The following is an 18,752-nucleotide window of genomic DNA, read 5'->3' on the forward strand; positions in this document are numbered from 1 at the left end:
ATTACATTTTACAACTTTGTTTACTTGACGTTCAGAGTTAACTTGTTTTTTAGTTGTGTAGATTTCTATATATGCCAAGACTTACTTTCTCCCATTTCTATCAATCTGTTTTGTGTCATTAGTTTTCCCAAGTTCGCAACTATGTCCTGGTTGAATCTTCTCTAGATCTGCAGTAGAGCTGTCATCTTAGGACCTCCTTAACTTGCTTGCAGTGCCGAATCCTCCACTTTCCTGGATCTCATATTTTCCTTTTTTCTAGTTTTTTTTTTAATTATCTCATGTACTAATTATTCTTATTTTCTCTCTTAAATGTTCCTTAGAAAGGACACCTAGGAAGTACATACTTATTTTTTATTTTCTTTTAGTAGGGAATCTTTACATATCTGAAAATGTCATTCTGCTCTTTCTGATTGATAGTTTGGGTATAGAATGTTAAGTTTAAAAGTCATTTTTCCTCAAAATTTTAATGACTTTGTTCCATTTTGTTATAGTGTAAGATATTTAGTGGGGCATTCTGATTCTAGTTCCTTTATATCCTTTATTTTTTCTCCTTCTTTCTGGAAGCTGCTTGTATCTTCTCTATATCTCTGGTCTTTATCTTGGTTTAGTAGAATTGTGGGTCTGTTTCATTTGCTGTGAATTTATGGTTTTATGGTGTAAGCTTTTCAGTTTAGCCCTACACTGCCCAATATAGTAGCCACTAGTCCCATATAAGCACTGAAACTATAACTAGTTTGAATTGAGATGGAAGTATAAAATACCCAGTACAAAAAAGAAAAGAATGTAAAATCTTTTAATTTTTTATATTGATTACAAATTGAAGTGGTAACATTTGGATGTATAAACTAAATGAGATTATTATTAAAAATAAATTTCACCTGTTTCTTTACTTTTTTAATGTAGCTATTAGAAAACATAAGAATTACATAGTGGCCTGCATTACATTTATGTTACATAGCACTGATCTAGACAGTTGTAACCTTCAGTTCTGGGAAATTTCCATACTATTATTTAATAATTACCTTCCATATTTCTCTTTTGTTTTTTTCTGTAACTCCTGTTGAATCTGCTGGGTTGATCCTCTCTACATCTTTTTTCTTCCCTGTTGTTCGTTTCCATTCTCTTTGTACTACTTTCTGCTAAATTTTCTTGTCTTTTATATAATAACCTATCTGATTTTTATTTCCCACTTAATAAAGGCTCTTTTTTTGTTCCTTTTCCATAACATTCTAATCTTCTGGGTGTATTTTCTTTTACCTGAGTATGTTGATTAAAGTGGGATTTTGTTTTGTTTTGTTCAGTTACTATATTATATCTGCTTCCTCCAGGTTGTTTTTCTATTTATTTTTGTTTAGTGGTTTTTTTTTAGTCTCTCAAATATCTGATTATTCTTTCCCACCTATTCATATTTAAGAGTGAACAACTTTAAAGCTGACTAATTTGAAGTTCTGGAAGTGGTTTGTATACTATACACTGGTAAAATGGGGTATTGGTCATTTCCTTAAAAGATTTTCAAGTGTCAGTATGTATAGGTCTTTTTCTTGGATCTCTTCAACTTCTCCAGAGAATTGGCCAAACAGCTGATGTAACATTTGGATGTATAAGCTAAATGAATAGAAGGTTGGGGTGAGAGTTTAGGGCTGATGTGTATGTCAATACTGCACTATGGAAGTGGAAAAGGAGGGGAGGTGGAGAAACTCTCACTCTTCAGTTCGCAGACTTTTGTTCCTGGGATCTGTTCTCCAAGTGTTTCCTGTCTCTCCCGATCCACAGTGTTCCTGATGTCCCTGTGTGCAGGGATGCTTCCATTCAGGTTGCTCCTAAGAATGGAGGAGTGACCCTGGAAATTCTAACCACACTGTGTACTCTAAGTCAGTCCCCTCATCTTCCACTGAAACCTTGCATGCTACCTGGAACCTGAGCTAGTGAGGAGGTTCTGCAGGTGGAAGCACTCTCACTTCTTCCTGGCATCCTTCTTGGTAGATACCCAGAGTGCTAGCTTCTCCTATTCCACTTGATTTTCACTGTGCTTACTGCCTTTAAGAAATTATTTGAAATATCCTGTCTATATATGTCATTTCCCACTTGTGTTCATATGAATTTACATCTTTTAAAAATTCCTTTACTCTCATTTTACCTAGGATCTTAGAGAAAAGAGGCAGGAGAACATGCATGGCCAATTAGTCATGTTAAACCAGAAGTCCTGATACTATTTAAGAAAACAAGTCAGACATTCTATTATCCCCCATTTTTATATTGATACTTTTTTGTTCATGTTTATTTACAATGAGCGTACTTGAACTTTTAAAGGGAAGTGTGATTTGAGATAGTTATTCTAACTTTCCCAAACCCCCTCTTCTGTTATTTTCAAGTAGTAGTAAAAAATACAGCCACTTGCTTCTCAGTTCCTCTCCTCTGAACCTTTACTTTACTTTATTCCCTCTCCTCTGAACCTTTCTCTCCTTTTCATTGGTCTTCCTATGCTACTCAGTTTTGATTCCATGCCCTCCAGTCTCTCCTTGCTGTGGCCCATTCTCCTGGAAGGGATCCTTTTGATCACTTTGGTTCAGTTTGAAAAACTCACAGGTGCTATGCTGCTCCAACCCCTAAAGCCCAACCACAGACCTTTGTGCTCATCTGTTACTGGTTGGGCAAAACTACTTGGAGCTCTCCTTTCATCTTGGCCTATTATGCTTTTAATGAACACATGTTGGCTGTGTTCAGGTTTTCCTGGGCTTAGAATGGAGGATGGGTCTTTGCTTTTTCCTGTACATATGCCATTGCCACAGAGGTATTGTGGCTAATGCTTTGTCTTCACTTAACGTGTATTTCACATTCCATGGGGATATCTTGTCACCCAGTGTTATTGTAAATGTCCATGGAATTTTGGTTTGCGCTCTAGTTGCTTTTAGTGAGTTTTTTTAATGTGTGCATCAGAGATATTAAAAAACACTGCTGTCATCTCAGAATCTTCCTCCTTCAATTTATTTTTGAAAATGATTAAAAATCCCTTCTGTGGCTGTCAATCTTGTATTCTTATGTTTGATTCATTTTTTAGTATGAATTGGCTCTTGTACCTAAATAATCTAAGTGTTATTTTTCCCATTTATTTTCTTATTGAATAACATGCATCTTGAAAGCATATAACCAATATTATTGGATGGATTATCTTCTCCATGAAGATATACACCAGAATTAATTCAGCTAGTATTCATTAGAGTTCTGTGGGTAAAATGTTCTGTTAGGTGCCAGGGATGCAACAATGAAATATTTATACATGTTAACCATCTTTTTCATTTGCAAAATCAATTCAATAGTAAAAATGTTGAGGAAAATTAAGTTATCTGGATCACCTTTTATAGATGAAGTGAATGTATGCACAAGGTACTGTGGTAAGGTCTCATATAGTGCTTTACAATACAGAGTCCTTGTGTTTAAGTCCTTAAGGTCTTACGGGAAGACAGGTGAGGAAACATGCAGTTAGCATGTTGTATTGTAAGTGCCACCATTAGAGTAAATGCAGGAGCAACCAGCTTTTTACAAGAAGCAAAAGAAAAGAAAGATTACATTTTTCACAATTTGGAGACTAAGTCTAGCTTCCCAAAAGCTCATATTTTTTTTTTCCAGTGCACCAAATCATACGCTCCTACAAAGTAATTTTTAAGACTTAGCTAACTTAACTGCATTCTCGCCAGAGTAACCACATATTTTATTCTCCCATTTGACCCACTGGAGAATAATTTTGCATTTTATTTTTCCTGATAAAATTCCAGACTAACTGGTGTAGAACCAAGTCACTCCATCAGAAATTTGGATTACAAAATTGAAAAGAGCTGAAGAGAAAATATAGCATAAAATCTTTCTACTTCATATCATGGGGAAAAAAAAACCTGTTTGGATTTTATCAACGTGAATGTGTGTGTGTATTGACAAGTACAATCATGAATTTATAAAATATCTAAAATGGAACTAAGCTAATGGTAATACTTTTCTCTTTAGATCCTATACAGTGGTCTACAGACCAAGTCCTGCATTGGGTGGTTTGGGTAATGAAGGAATTCAACATGAGTGATATAGACCTAACCACACTCAACATTTCCGGAAGAGAATTATGTAGTCTCAATCAAGAAGATTTTTTTCAGCGGGTCCCTCGGGGAGAAATTCTCTGGAGTCATCTGGAACTTCTTCGAAAATGTATGTGAAATTATTATCTATTTGCATTATAACTTAAGTTTAATTTTCATTCTTTATAACTTTGGTTTCTTCTTAATTGTTCATTGATAATAGCAATAATAATTAACACTTATTTATTGTATAAGGTGCCGAGCTTTATATGTATTATTTAATTCCTGTACTAATGCTAATAATTGTTGTACTAATTCATTAATTCCTGCACTAATACTAATACAAATAATTAACTTCCCTAATTTTTTAGATAGATGCTGAAACTTAGGCCCACAATTTTATAGAGCTAGGGAGAATGGCAGAGCCAAGATCCAAACCCAGGCTGGCTAACACCAGAATCCAAGTTCTTCAGTAAGATGCTGTGCCCCACGCTTAGCCCTCTTCATGGAGTCTAGTTGTTGACTTCTGTTTCATCAGTCAGTTCTTCCATGTACTGTTCATCTTTTAGGAATTTAAAACTGTTCACAGATGGCTTCCTTTCATTCTCTTCATTAATGGGATTGAATTGTTTAAAATTTCATGTAATTGAATGGGATCTTCAGAGAGAAAGAAGTGTTAGGTATGCAAGCCACCATCCTGAAGTGGAAGCCACTGATTGTAAGTGTTTCTACATAGACATTATTATGGTTCAGTGACTATACAGAAATTAGAAACTATTTGGCTGTCTAGCAGAGAGAGCTCAAATAAATGTAAATTTTTTTGCTTGAATTTTAATCATCTCATATTTCAGTAACTTAAAATATCTTAGCAATAATCTTAACAGTTATTCTAGATCAGAAATGCTAGTTAGACCCACGTATTTTTCAGAATGTATGAATAGGAAAAACTCTAATTTTGTTTTTGTAGTGATTATAGATGAAAATCTAACTGGTAACATTTCATTCTATGTGCCCAGTAAGAGGACAGCTCAATGAAGAAATCTTCCACAGTAATTGAACGTTTAGGGCTTTCATCCAGGGTGCATTCTCTGCTTTTGAATAAGAAATGGAGGCTTTCCATCCTTGTTTATATCTGTAGTTTCTCTCTTACATAGATTGTCTTAAATTGGTGGTGGTGGGTGGGGGTCTATGACACTAAAAGATTTAGTATAATCATTTATATTTATAGGGTTTATTTCTAGTTTCAGTTCTTAGATAAATAAGTTGAATGTTCTGGTTGAAGGTTTGTCCTTGATCTCACAGGTTTTCTTCTCTACAGAGTTTTTCAAATGAATAAGGTAAACTGAATTGTTTCAGGTTTTTAACATGCGAGTCATGGTTACTGAAACTTTTTGTAGGAACTCTCAAGAATAGAACAAAGACAGTGCTTAGATTACAGTTTAGTTCTTCTTAAATTGATGGCTTTTCTGTCTCCACCAGGTCAGCACTTTGTTGTGGTTTTCTCTTTCTGGTTTTCCTAGTGCTGCTCAAACTTGAAAGCTAGTTCAGAGACTTTTTCCTAATACCAGGGCAGAGGAATCTTAAGAGGCTTTCCATTTCCTTGCCACAGAATGGGTCTTCCTCAGAAAAGCTCTGCTGTTGTTTTGTTTTCAAAAGTAAAGGTCCACAGTCTAGTTTAGTATATCAGTGAATTTCTTCTTTGGCCATGATTGATTGTTCTGCCCTGGCAGGGAAATCCCATCTGGCTTAGGAATGTAATGCTTAGTTCAGAATTGGAGGATTGGTGGGATGATGTAGGTTATTTCTGGCAGACTTTCTATAATTCACAAGCCACACTTCTCAGAATAGCCCCCTTTGAGCACAGTCCAGTCCTCTGGCCCCTTTTGTAGAAAGAGGTCTACAGGGTATCTCTGAAAGACACCAACCTAGCATCTGTGACCTATTCTCCCTCAGTGATCAAGGAGAAGCAGTCTTATGCAGGCGGGGCTCCTTCTTTAGAGATCTGTGTTAGATTACCCACCTGAACCACCTTCCTGCATTCCCCTTATGTTGAAATATCATCCGAGGCTTACTGTATTTGGGAAGGATAATCAGGAAAGGTTCCAGTACTAAGAGCTCTATGAGGTGCTTTTGGGTGTAAATATCTGTCTTCTGTCACCAAAAGCAAAGCTGTCAGTTTGCTGAGTTTTCTTTAGGAAAAAGAATTGCCTTATGCCTTCAGTGTCTAAAGTTTCTTCATAAACTGGTTCCATATCACCCAGAACTTTGCCTCTTAGGACTTGACTTCTTTTGTGCATGGCCACAGTTTGAGAGCTGCAGAGAAATATGACATTTAGATACCCATAAAGACTTGAACCAAGCTTTCAAAAACCCCTCTCTTTTTGTGTTCTGCCTTCTCTCTTGAGATTTCTCACAAATCAGACCAAACTCTATTCTGAGAATCAAGGCTTAGAAGCTGATCTTATAGGTTGGTAACACCTGTGCTGTATGACAGTGACGTTCTCTTTTGCCTCTTTTTAGGCTGAGGCACTTGTGTTCATCTACAGTCAACATATGGAACAATTTAAATAGCACTTTGCCTCTTGAAGGCACTTTCATAAAATTTTGGGAAAAATCTACCATAAATATAAGACATGGATTTTTCTTTAAGACAGTCAACAGTTCTTGGGGAGAATGCTTAGAACTAGAAATGTAGATAGAACAGTAGCATCTTCCACTTAACTGAAAGTTAATCTATGTTTCAGATACTGTGCTTCTTTGAAACATTTTCCTTTAATCCTCGCAACAACCTCATGAGGTGGTAGGTAGGGGTCTCTCATGAGGAATTTAATGTTCAAGTTAGTTGAGTAATTTGCCAATCACACAGCCAGGAAGTGGGTGCTAAGATTATTACCCACATGGATCTGAGACTAGTAGTACCATGTAATTATTTAAACTGCCAAACTAAGGGTCCCCCCCCTCCCCCTGCCAGAAAAGTACCATTTGAAGGTAGGATTGTGACCTTTTTTTAGTGTTCCAGCTATTTCTAGCTCTATATGTCTGTAACTAGGGCCTGGCATGGCATCCTAAATGGAACTGTGAGCCCCAGGACTCAAAATCTGTGATGGATACTAAATGGGTGAAAGTAACAGACTGGGAGGTGTAACTCTTGTTTAAAAGGTAAAGAATAACATTTTAATAGGGAATAACAACAGATAAATAAGAATGGTTCTCTAAAGGGTTATATTAGGACCTTTTCTGGTTAACTCTTAGGTTAGAGAGCTGTATTTGTAGACATGTTGAATTAGTTTATTTGTGACTTTAGGACAGCTACAATTTTATTGAAAATTTAGCTATCTAAGAATATTCTCATCTTTGATCTGATCTTGAAGATTTCCATGTTTTACATGGTTTTACATAAGTAGATTTAGATATATTTATATTTAGAAAACCATTGTTCTCTGAAAAACTTTTCTGAATATGCAAAGAAACTGGAGCTTTCCCTTTGTTACTGCTCTTTAAAATATCTTTTCCTTATAAAGTGGCTATCAAGTATTTTTTAAGTTGTGGTGCCAGCTAAGTTTCAGTTGTTTAATGTTTTTCTTGTTTATTTGGTTGGTTGGTCTTGGTTTTGTGTGGTCTTTTTTCTAAAAGGATCATGTTTATTAAGTTGAGTTTTACTGTATTGGGGCTTGACTTTCTGGTTTTAAAAGAAAACAAAAATTTTTATGTGTGTTCTTCAGATGTATTGGCAAGCCAAGAGCAACAGATGAATGAGATAGTTACAATTGATCAACGTGAGTATTCATGCCCATAATGTATGGACCATTAATAAATTTAAAAAAAATTTTATTCAGTACTGCAAGGTAGTAAAAAGGAAAACTAATTTTTAAATTTTCTATGAAGTATTTTAGATATACCAAAAAATAAATTAATAACATATCTGCATATACCATAAGAATTGAAACTTTGTATATCAAGTTTGCCTGCCATAGATCCCTTTTTAAATGATTCCTAAATTTGATATTTTTAATTCTATGCATATTTTATGTATTTACCAACTATGTAGTTACTGTAATGTTTATAGCATTATTTTACACGTTCAAAATTTTGGGATAAAATGATAATAAATTGTACATACGATTTTATAACGTGTTCTTTCGTTTAAGTGATGAGGCCTGTGTTAGTACTTGCATGTTAATACCTTCATTTCATTCATGTTCACTGCTGTTATTTTTTTAAACTTTTCATATTATCATTGAATGAGTGTGCAAGAATGTGTGTGAGATCTTCGAGTTGCAAAATCATAGGGTTTCTGCCCTTTCAACCTTTCTAGGTATCTGCCAAAGTCTTTCTCAGAGTGGTGGTATGAATGAGTTCTCAGTTGTCCACATTTTCTTCAACATTGGATAAACCATTTTTAATGAACAAATATTTTTAAAATAAGTGTTTTCATAACTCTATATGTACCACTAAGTTATTTGAAAATAAAACATTCACTAAACTAAGATTCACAAACTATAGTACACACATCATACTTTATCCTCTGAACTTTTTTTGTAATTTTGTTCAAAACTTGTAGATTAACGTTTTTTTTAAATAATGTCTTTGTTGAGGTAATTAGAGGAGCATTGCATTTTATGTCTTTCAGTAATTTTTTTTTACTGCTTGTATTGGAAGGAAAAAAAATTTCTTCCTTGCCTTTCTTCGCAGCTGTGCAAATTATTCCAGCATCAGTGCAGACTGCTACACCAACTACCATTAAAGTTATAAATAGTAGTGCAAAGGCAGCTAAAGTACAAAGAGCTCCAAGGATCTCAGGAGAAGATAGAAGTTCACCTGGTAACAGAACAGGTATTTTTGCATTGTCTTGTATTTATAAATTTTGTTGGAAGTATCTATATTTTGTTTTATTTCTCTGTATGAAAATGTGAGTATGACTATTCTCTGGCAATACTTAGATAGCATTGTAAAACACATTTCTTTTTAGAATGACTGAGATACAAGCCAGAGAACCTGTTTATTGCCTTTGGCACTCTGTTAATCCATAGCACTGTGGTCTATGCTTGTTCCTTCTTGTCAATTTAGGAAACAATGGGCAAATCCAACTGTGGCAGTTTTTGCTAGAACTTCTTACAGACAAGGATGCTCGAGACTGCATTTCCTGGGTTGGTGATGAAGGCGAGTTTAAGCTAAATCAGCCTGAACTGGTTGCACAAAAATGGGGGCAACGTAAAAATAAACCTACAATGAACTATGAGAAACTCAGTCGTGCATTAAGGTAAGCGTATATTACTTTTTGAAAAAAATATTAAGCCTTCCTAAAAAATCTTACCCTAGGTATAGACATTGTTATATAATGATATTAAAATACTTAGCTTGTTCAAGAAATGTTTTCTTTATATATAAAAGCTACAATTTTCACAGCTATGTGAAAAATGACTTAAATTTTGAGATAGAAAATGTTTTTTAAAACGATGATTCTAAAATTATTTGTCTTTATCTGACTTAAAAGCATAATTTACTCTATTTAAAAGCAACGTATTTGTTCTTTGGGATTTTTTTTATCATTTATGTAATAAAAATGTCACATAGGTGAATTGAGTGACTATAGATTTTAGCAAATAAGCAGATGCTGTTTTTATAATTAGATATAAAATATTGACTCATTTCCCTGTTTTCTTCCTGTACAATGTGCCTAAATCAGAATATCCAACCTTTACATTAATTGGAATACAATAAAATTATTTGATCTCCCATAAGTAATATGAAATTTTTGACAGAATTACTGTCAAAAATTACACTTTAGCTACAGTGATGGAACATCAGTATATGCATTTACATACCTGAGAAGCAGGATATATAGGAAAGATATGGAATTATGTCTGGTTTTTTTTTAGAAGAGGATATATATTAAATTAGTTCTGCACTTTGCCTCTGTATTTTGAAGTAATGTGTTTTCTGCTACTTCATGTTTCACCTGGGCATTGTCTATGAATTTCACACAGATGGTTTACCCCTCATCACTGTATGCACACACACACATCACCCTTTCTCCTCTCATTCTAATGTAATTATATAATGATAAAGAGGTTTTGATTTGATCAGTATTCGTTGTTACAGGATCATGACTATGTAATAAGAAATATTACATGTCTACCATGATTATTTTTCTTTCTCCAAATGACTGTTTTCCTTAGCATTCATAAGTAACTGAAATGCTTTATTTTCTATTTGTTTATCACTTACTCAGTCTCAAACTCTTTGCCAACTATCTGTAAAGATCCTTTCAGTATAATCAGAAATAAAACTGTCATTTTTCACCATCAATAAGATTATGTACGTATATGTCCCCTCAAAATTACAGATGAATTATTAGAATTAATAATTAAGATGTCAGTTCTCCTCACATTGGTCTAAGCTTCAGTGCAATAACCATCTGAGTAAGTTTTTTTGTAGAACTTGACAAGATAATCTTAAAGTTTATATGGAAATATTAAGTACCATGATAACCAGGACACCTGAAGAAGATTTAACAAAGTGGGAAGACTAGCTCTGCATGCTACTGAGATTCACTGTAAAGCTACAATAATAAGACATTGCTGTTTGCTTAGGATAGATAAATAGACTGTAGATTACAATAGATACAAAGATGGTAGGGAGGAGGAGATAGGAAGGAAAGTCCTACTTTTCAGTCAGTGGAGCTGGGACAGTTGACTGTCCATATGGACAAGAAGAGAAACTTAACTCCCTCCTTGTACCATACTAAAATCCAGTTCCATGTAGCTTATAGATGTAAATGTGGGAAGTAAAATAGGAAAGCATCCAGAAATACCTCCATGACTTTGGTAGTGAGGTAGAACATTAAACAACCAGAAGCAGTAACGCTGGTGGAAAAGATGAATGGATTGGACTACATTTAAATTTTTGGTCTTCAGAATCCGTCATCAAGAGAATGAAAGGCAAGCCACACATAGCTGACATAAGAGTTGTATCTGGAATATCTAAAGAACTTTTATAAATCAGTAGGAAGAAAATAGAAAAAAATGGGCAGGAGACTTAAATAGACACTTGAGACTAGAGATTATGCAATAGCAAATGACTATATGCAGTAGTGTACCTCATTATTAACTACAGAAATATAGTTTAAAACCACAATAAAACAGTATAAAATGCACATCCCAGAATGTCTAAAATTAAAATGACTGCCAGTACCAAGTATTGGTGAGAATATGAAACAGAATGCTTCTACACTTTTTATAGGAATAATGTAGATTGTAACCTGTAACCCAACAGTTTCTCTCCTAAATACTTACCAAATGAAAATGTACACTATGTCCAAATACATGTTCATAGCAGCATTATTTACAACATCTAAAAACCGGAACCACCCAAATATCTGTCAGCAGTGGAGAGAATAAATAAATTGTGATATATGAGTGTATGTGTATCCATGAAAATGAACTACAGCTACAAAGCACTGTTATGGATGAACCTCACAGACATAATGTTCAGTGAAAGAGTCAAAAAGCATTTATATAGTAAAGTTCAAAAAGCAGGAAAACTAAATTAGATTATTTAGGGATGCATATTTGGGTGAATATAAATAAGAGCAATGAATTGCTATCATGAAATGGGGTTGTGTTTACCTTTTAGACCAAGGGAGGAGTGATGACTAGAGGGTGTTGTGGAGGGTTTCTGGGGTGCAGGCAGTATTCTGTTTCCTGACCTAAGTCATACTTAACAGTGAATGTTCACTTTGTAATATTGCTGTGCTGTTCACTTTTGTGTCCTTTCTGTTTATGTAATCTATTTCACAATTTAAAAGGTTAAAAAAAGTTTCAAAATACAAAAAAAAGAGGGAAGAAAGAATATCCATGAAAATACAGGTATTGTATACCTTTCTACTTTCTTCATTTTAGGGAGGGAAAAAATGCAGTGAATGCTATTATATATGATTGATGTGTCTACTAGGTGGAAGGAAGTATTAAGTAAATTAACACATAGTGTGTATATTTTTTAGCACCTCTTACCATAAGAAACATAAGATTATACCAATCCCATTTTCATCCTTGTAATATAAAACCACTTTCCTTCATTTTACGTTTTTCTCAGCTGTCTATTTGTTATGGCCTATATAGAAATTTTCTTAAGAAATTGAAATGCCAATAGCATTTTAAACTGCATGACAAGCAATTGGTAGTTTGCAGGCTGAGATCTAAGCTCTATGTTAATATATTGGCACAAAAGGAAACACAAGTCTATGCTCAACGTGTTATACATCTACTGGGAAAGTGAACATAACTGTTACAGTGTTGCTGTTCTGGAATCAGCAGAAGGTGACATAATTTCCTGTGTGTAAGTTAGTCTTTTTATTAATGGACTCTTGATTATAAAAGTCTAAGTGACTTTTATAATAAACATCTGCTAAATGTGGTAGTTACACCACTGGTACTTTTGTAAATAGAAGTTTTGTTGTAGCTGCTTATTGTCAGGTGCAAATGGGCAGTACAATTTTATTTTATTTATTTTTTATTTGTATTAAGGTATTATTGATATATACTCTTATGAAGTTTTCACATAAAAAACAATGTGGTTACTACATTCACCCATATTACTGAGTCCCCCTCCATACCCCATTGCAGTCACTGTCCTTCAGTGTAGTAAGATGCCACATAGTCACTATTTGCCTTCTCTGTGCTATACTGTCTTCCTCATGATCCCCCCCATACCATGTGTGCCAATCATAATACCCCTGAATCCCCTTCTCTCTCCCTCCCTACCCGCCCTTCCTTACCCCCTCCCCTTTGGTAACCTGGGCAGTACAATTTTAAAATAAAGGCTTCACAATCTGCCAGCCTAGAAAAGCCTTGACTTAACCTTTTTTACTATTACTGAAATTGGCAGTACACAGTGGTAAATAGTCTGTTCTGCAAAGTAAATATAAATCTAACTCTATTTCCATCTCCATAGAAAGCAGCCATAAACTAGACTTTTAGAGTGATTTCCCCAAATAGCCTTTGTAGGCTTAGAAGTCTTGTTTCTTTATGATGTCTTCTTTCCTGTTTTTCTGGATCTTCTCTTTCTATCCCTTCCTTAGACTTTTGAGGCTCCCTATTGGGGAGAATTTTTCTGAAAGGAAAACCATTACATATTAAAATGATATAAGTACATGTCATGGCTGCATAATAAAGGACTTTGTGCAAGACAAAAAAAAGTGAGCATTCCAACAGTCTAGAATATGCATATTAAAAATTTCTTCATACTGTAAGGGCTCTTCATTAAGGTAGCTTATATTTTATAGAAGGCTATGTGACAGTCTGTGTGCTAAGCATTTTGCAAACCTTTTAATCCTCAACGACTCTGTAAGGGTAAGTACTGTTTTTAACCTCATTTTATACATGAGGAATAAAAACTTAGAGAAAATGGCTTTCTGTGGTCACAGAGGTAGTAAGTTGAGATGCTAGATTTTGAATCTTGGCATTCTGACTCAGAGCCCTTGTTCTTAGGTTCTATTCCCACTCCCAAGATGTTTTTTTATAATTTAATAATGTTTATTTTTAAGTCAGTATTTTATTAAATTGTTGAAAAGATGCTTTGAAAAATTAGCTTATGAAGTTCTGAAATACTGAGCATTGAAATTTTAGTAAGTCATGTTTTGAAGTTTCTTTGGATAGTAGCATTAAATTTCTATATAACGTCAATGTTAATTGCTGTTGTGGTAGATGAAATACTCTATGAGGATTCTGCTTATGGAAGAGTCGTGAAATATTGTAAGGAGTCCAAAATTATTTTCAGTAATTTTAATGTGTTTTTCTCTTTCAAAGGTATTATTATGATGGGGACATGATTTGTAAAGTTCAAGGCAAGAGATTTGTATACAAGTTTGTCTGTGACTTGAAGACTCTTATTGGATACAGTGCAGCAGAGTTGAACCGTTTGGTCACAGAATGTGAACAGAAGAAACTTGCAAAGATGCAGCTCCATGGCATTGCCCAGCCAGTCACAGCAGTAGCCCTGGCTACTGCTTCTCTGCAAACAGAAAAGGATAATTGAAACCAGGATGTTCTGGTAGTCTTATGTCTTTCTTAAATATTAGAGCAAGTATTGCTCTTACCTTTATTATTGAATTTGAATCTTCTTTTATTTCTAGACTGTACAATCTGATGCATGATTTTTTTATAAATATTTCATACTCTTGTGAATTGGATCTTTTTACTTTGAGCATATATTTTAGAATATGTGTATGTTAAAGGATCACCACAATGTCTTCAGTGTGAAGTCAGGCTCACTGTGGGACAGTTTAACAGTCAGGAAAAAGCTAAACTGGTCAGTATTAATGTCTAGCCCTACCAAAAATAGCCACTAGCATCTGAGGATGAAAATAATTGAAGTATCTCCAGGAAACAGTTAGGCTTAACTATTTTTGAAAATATAACTGTTTCTCCCCTCTGCTGCTTTAGATGTTGCTTTACATAGAACCAGAAAATGGAGGTTTTCATAGCTAAAGCATGTGTGCCTGTTTCATCTAATCAAGCAGAGCTACAATATTCATATCGAATAAAATTATAATAATAAATTACTAAACTAAGTATCAAGTAATTAAAATAGCTTATATATTTGGAAGTAAAGGAGAATAAGTCAACTGGCAGAAGAGCAGTACTGAAGGAAGAGATCCAGGTTTAAATCTGGCTTAACTCAGGCCAATTTTAAGGATTTTCTTTATAGATTACTTGTAATGTCAGGCCAAGAATTTAAATTATTTTAAGAGAGGCATTTAATTTTAATAAACCAGCTATTAGAAAAATCTGAAATGATCGCTGTTTTTCGTGTCAGAGATTTAAAAACTGAAAAGGTATATATACTTCAGACAGAAAATAAAATTTGGTTTAGTTTGGATTCCCTTTTTTTTTAAATTACCTTATATAACATGAAGACTTTAACTGAGTCAACAATACTTTACCTTTTAAGACATTAGTAATTAGTAAATTACTTGCAAATAGTATTAAAAGGAAATTTTGACCTCCAATATAAGCAGTCTTGTCTTAAAATTTCCATTAAATTTTTTCCTTTTGAGTATTATATGTGTGTGAGTATACATATAAATACATGCCCAATTGACCATTATATATATGTGTTTATGCACATACATACATATGAAGACACAATGATATTCAAAAAGGTTTCAAAAGGTAGTAAATCATTAAAATTTCTTAAAGACTTAAATGATTCTTGCACATATGAAACTCTTCACTTCCCACAAGCCATCACTAAACAGAAATGGCTAGAAATGTCTTTTTGCTTGTCTGCTTGCTCACTTTCCTTTTTTTTTTCTGGTGGTTAAGGTATTATGCATGAATCATGATATAAGCTACTGGTAAATAGCTTTTAATTCTCTTATGGCAGAAGATTGGTCCTCACATATTAACTTTATGCACCTTCTCCCTCATCGTTTCCTTTAAATCCATCCCCCCAAACAGCTTTCTAAGAGTTCAGTTAAGGCTTTTGACTAAAGGGCAGAAAAGAGCTATGGTGATACAGTCCTGGTGGCACAGTTAGCAGTTGCTGCTACCAGTACTAAATAGTGGTTTACAATGAACCATAGGAGGCAGGGATATTACAAAAAAGATGGAGAAGAGGAATCTGTGATCTTCTTTTCTGATAACTTCAACTCATAATTTTAAGTGCTGTGTTATAGGACTACAATTTGTAATGTCAGTTCATTTTTATTACTGTATTAAGTCCTTTAAGACCCTGAAGTACATATCTAAGAAGAATAAGATTTTTAACTTCCATTTTTACCTTTTATAAACACAGAATAGACTAGCAGATTATTAGCTTAATTTGGGTGCTGTAATTGCAAGAATAAGTAAAATAGCAATATGAAATAATACATAGAAGTTCTAGTTTTACGTAACAGCTAAAAAGAAGGTTTTTGCACGATCTTATGGCCTGGGAAGTTGACAAGTCAAAGTTTTAAAAGTAAAATATACTCTTCTGAAGTATTATGAAGAGGCTGAAATTCTTGATTTTTAGATTTAAAATGCTTTTGGGGAAACTATGTTAAGGTGTCTGCCAAGAAGATAGCCTTCCTTTATTATATGTATATATCTTTTTAAGGCAAAGAACATCTATATTTCCTTTAGATCACTAAAATCAAACTATTTTTTTTCCTCTTCAAGCATTTCTCAGATGTTTTTTTTTAAATCTATCCATTTTCTTCATCTGTTTTTATTTTATTCTTCATTATAATCTGAACAGAAACAGTTCTCATATGTGATCAGTTGCTAGTTCTCTTCTTCATCCCTCCCCTCTCACCTTCATTTTATATGCCATAACATAGGTAAAATAAGAGAACTAATTTCCCCAGTTCATTCAAGAAACTTCCATTACTTTGTCTCAACTTACACAGAAACTATTTCCACTGTCCTTATTGAAGTTAACAGTTATCAGAAAGCCAGGTAGTTGTCTCTTAATTATTGAGAGAGAACGTGTTGTGAAAGAAAAAGCAATTCATGCTATTCATTCTTTGCTCTGTTTGTATGAAAAGGTTTTCCATAGGAGAATTTCTAGTATAGTCAAAGGACGAAAGGTAAAATTATTGGTCATCTTTTATACTGTGTACGTACAAAAACAATGAGATGTTCATTTTTGTTTTAAAACTTGTTTTCCACATGAGGGTCTCACTGAACCCATTTTTATATGTATCTTGCTGGCCTGAAGTTTTGAAGTTTATGTTGGCATCAGAAAATCAAATTAGGCAGAATTACTTTATGTGGTTGATTTTCATATGGATCAACTCATCACATTAATTTCTTGTATCAGTGAGGAAAAATTAGTTGTTTTTCCCCAATTAATGGTGAAACTCAAGTATGATGTTTCTTTTAAAGGATTCTGCCTCCAAAATACTTTTGGTGAGGTCTTCCATTTTCATTATTTTGTGCTACTGCCTTTTAAAAAAAACTAGCTATCTTTGAAATAGCACAGAAATGCTTCATAATTGCAAAACAACCTCTTGACTTAGTGTCTTCATATCTAAAGGGTGTAAAAATACTGATATTTCAGTGATACTTCACTTGCTGCCAGAAAAAAATATACTCAATCTTTTGTAAAAGGGAGGAGGATTTTTGCATACATTTTTACTCTTTAAATAAAGACAATATACTGTCATAATAACAATTATGTATTTCTTGGTGGTTTTTATTTTATAATTTTACATAAAACAATTACTTTCTATTTTTGCTCAGATAAAAAATATTTGTGCATAAAATGTAAAAATAGCAAAATAAGAAAAATAAAACTATTATATGGTATATTTTTGTGTTTTCTATTTAGAAGTTTCTTTTCTCCATACAAATGTCTCAACTTTCCTGGTTTAGGTTGGATGAAAATATGATAGTCCTTTTCTGATGTATTGTACATATGATTCCCGTAAGCTTTACTCAAAAACTATAATATGAGGAAAACAGATTTCACTGAACTAAAATTAGGTGTTAAGAGTTTAGTCTTTTTAAAAAAATAAATGAAATCCCACCTATAAAGCTGAAGTGTTTTAGAATGGCAACAAAAAAAATGGTGACTCAGTACTTGTCAAAAGGCATACTCATTATTGTTAAGTTAGAAATACAAGGTAAAGCCTTCTTTTTTAATTAAAACAAAATTACTTGTCCATGTTGGCTGAGTAGTAGTAACAGGCTGTTTCACCCAAGATCAGAGTATAAAGGAACTGAAAGGGAAAGGAGAATGCATGACTTGTGCTGTTTATGGTCAAGTAATGATCAAATTGACTGACAGGCTTAAATTCTGGCTTAAGTGAAATAAATTACTATAAAAACAATCCAATTTTATCTCTTTTGAAGTGATGAAAATCATCAGGAAATCAGGTATATTTTTCTCCCAAGACACTGATTTTTTTGTGTGTGTATATGACTTTAATGCTTAATTTGCAAGCTAAGTGCATGTTTAAAAAGCCTTTTTACCACTAGTAAACTGGTTTTGAACACTGCTTTTAAAACTTTCTGGGGTGAAGGACCACTTTTTATTTCCAATTTGTCACAGAGTGAAACTTCCATAAATAAAAATGAGTATATGGGGGGAGGGAAAAATAAGTTGTATAATAACTGGTATATAGCTCACTTTTACAAGACAAACTCCTGGAAGTGAATCACACAATACATATACTTAGTGAAGAACTGTATACTTGGCATATGGTTAAGATGGTAAATTTTATGTGTATTTTGCCACAATTTTTTTTATAATTACTAGAATTTAAAAATTCAATGTAATTCACCAAATTAACAGAATACAGGGAGAGAAAACATTGTCACAATAAATGCAGGCAAAAGTGTATAATAAAATTCAGCATCCACTCATGATTGAAAACTGAGCAGACTAGAATTAGAAGGGAGCTTCCTTAACCTGATAAAAAGTACCTATAAAAAATCTACAGCTAACATAATGCTTTCTTTTCCTCCTAAGATTCGGGTGAAGGCAAAGACATATCTATGTGAGGTCATCATTTTCTATTCAGCACTGTACTAAAGATACTAGCCTGTGAAATAAGAGAAAGAAAAAGCATACATACTGTAAGAAAAAACTGCATAAGGAGGGGGCTCAAAATGGTGGCATGAGTAGGAGGGTGGAAATATCCCAAAATGATATATATTTTTGAAAATACAACAAATACAACTAATCCTAAAAGAGAGACCA

At 33.7% G+C, this 18,752-nt stretch overlaps 1 protein-coding gene across 5 annotated transcripts in view; it reads left to right on the forward strand.

The window, feature by feature from the left end:
• Positions 1-17,358, forward strand: part of GABPA (GA binding protein transcription factor subunit alpha) — a 39,018-nt gene extending 21,660 nt beyond the window's left edge. For 4 of the 5 annotated variants that reach the window (XM_017654230.3, XM_017654229.3, XM_017654231.3 and 1 more), the window contains exons 6-10: positions 4,000-4,194; positions 7,787-7,840; positions 8,757-8,897; positions 9,132-9,324; positions 13,871-17,358. In XM_017654230.3, coding sequence (XP_017509719.2) covers positions 4,000-4,194; positions 7,787-7,840; positions 8,757-8,897; positions 9,132-9,324; positions 13,871-14,099 — 812 coding nt within the window. In that variant the 3' untranslated portion in view covers positions 14,100-17,358. Of the gene's footprint in view, positions 1-3,999; positions 4,195-7,786; positions 7,841-8,756; positions 8,898-9,131; positions 9,325-11,871; positions 11,933-13,870 lie in introns of all 5 variants that reach the window. The other variant, XM_073231840.1, reaches the window with a different exon arrangement.
• The last annotated feature ends 1,394 nt before the right edge of the window (positions 17,359-18,752 follow it).

The sequence above is a fragment of the Manis javanica genome, chromosome 3 (genome assembly GCF_040802235.1).
Source record: "Manis javanica isolate MJ-LG chromosome 3, MJ_LKY, whole genome shotgun sequence".
Lineage (NCBI taxonomy): Eukaryota > Metazoa > Chordata > Mammalia > Pholidota > Manidae > Manis > Manis javanica.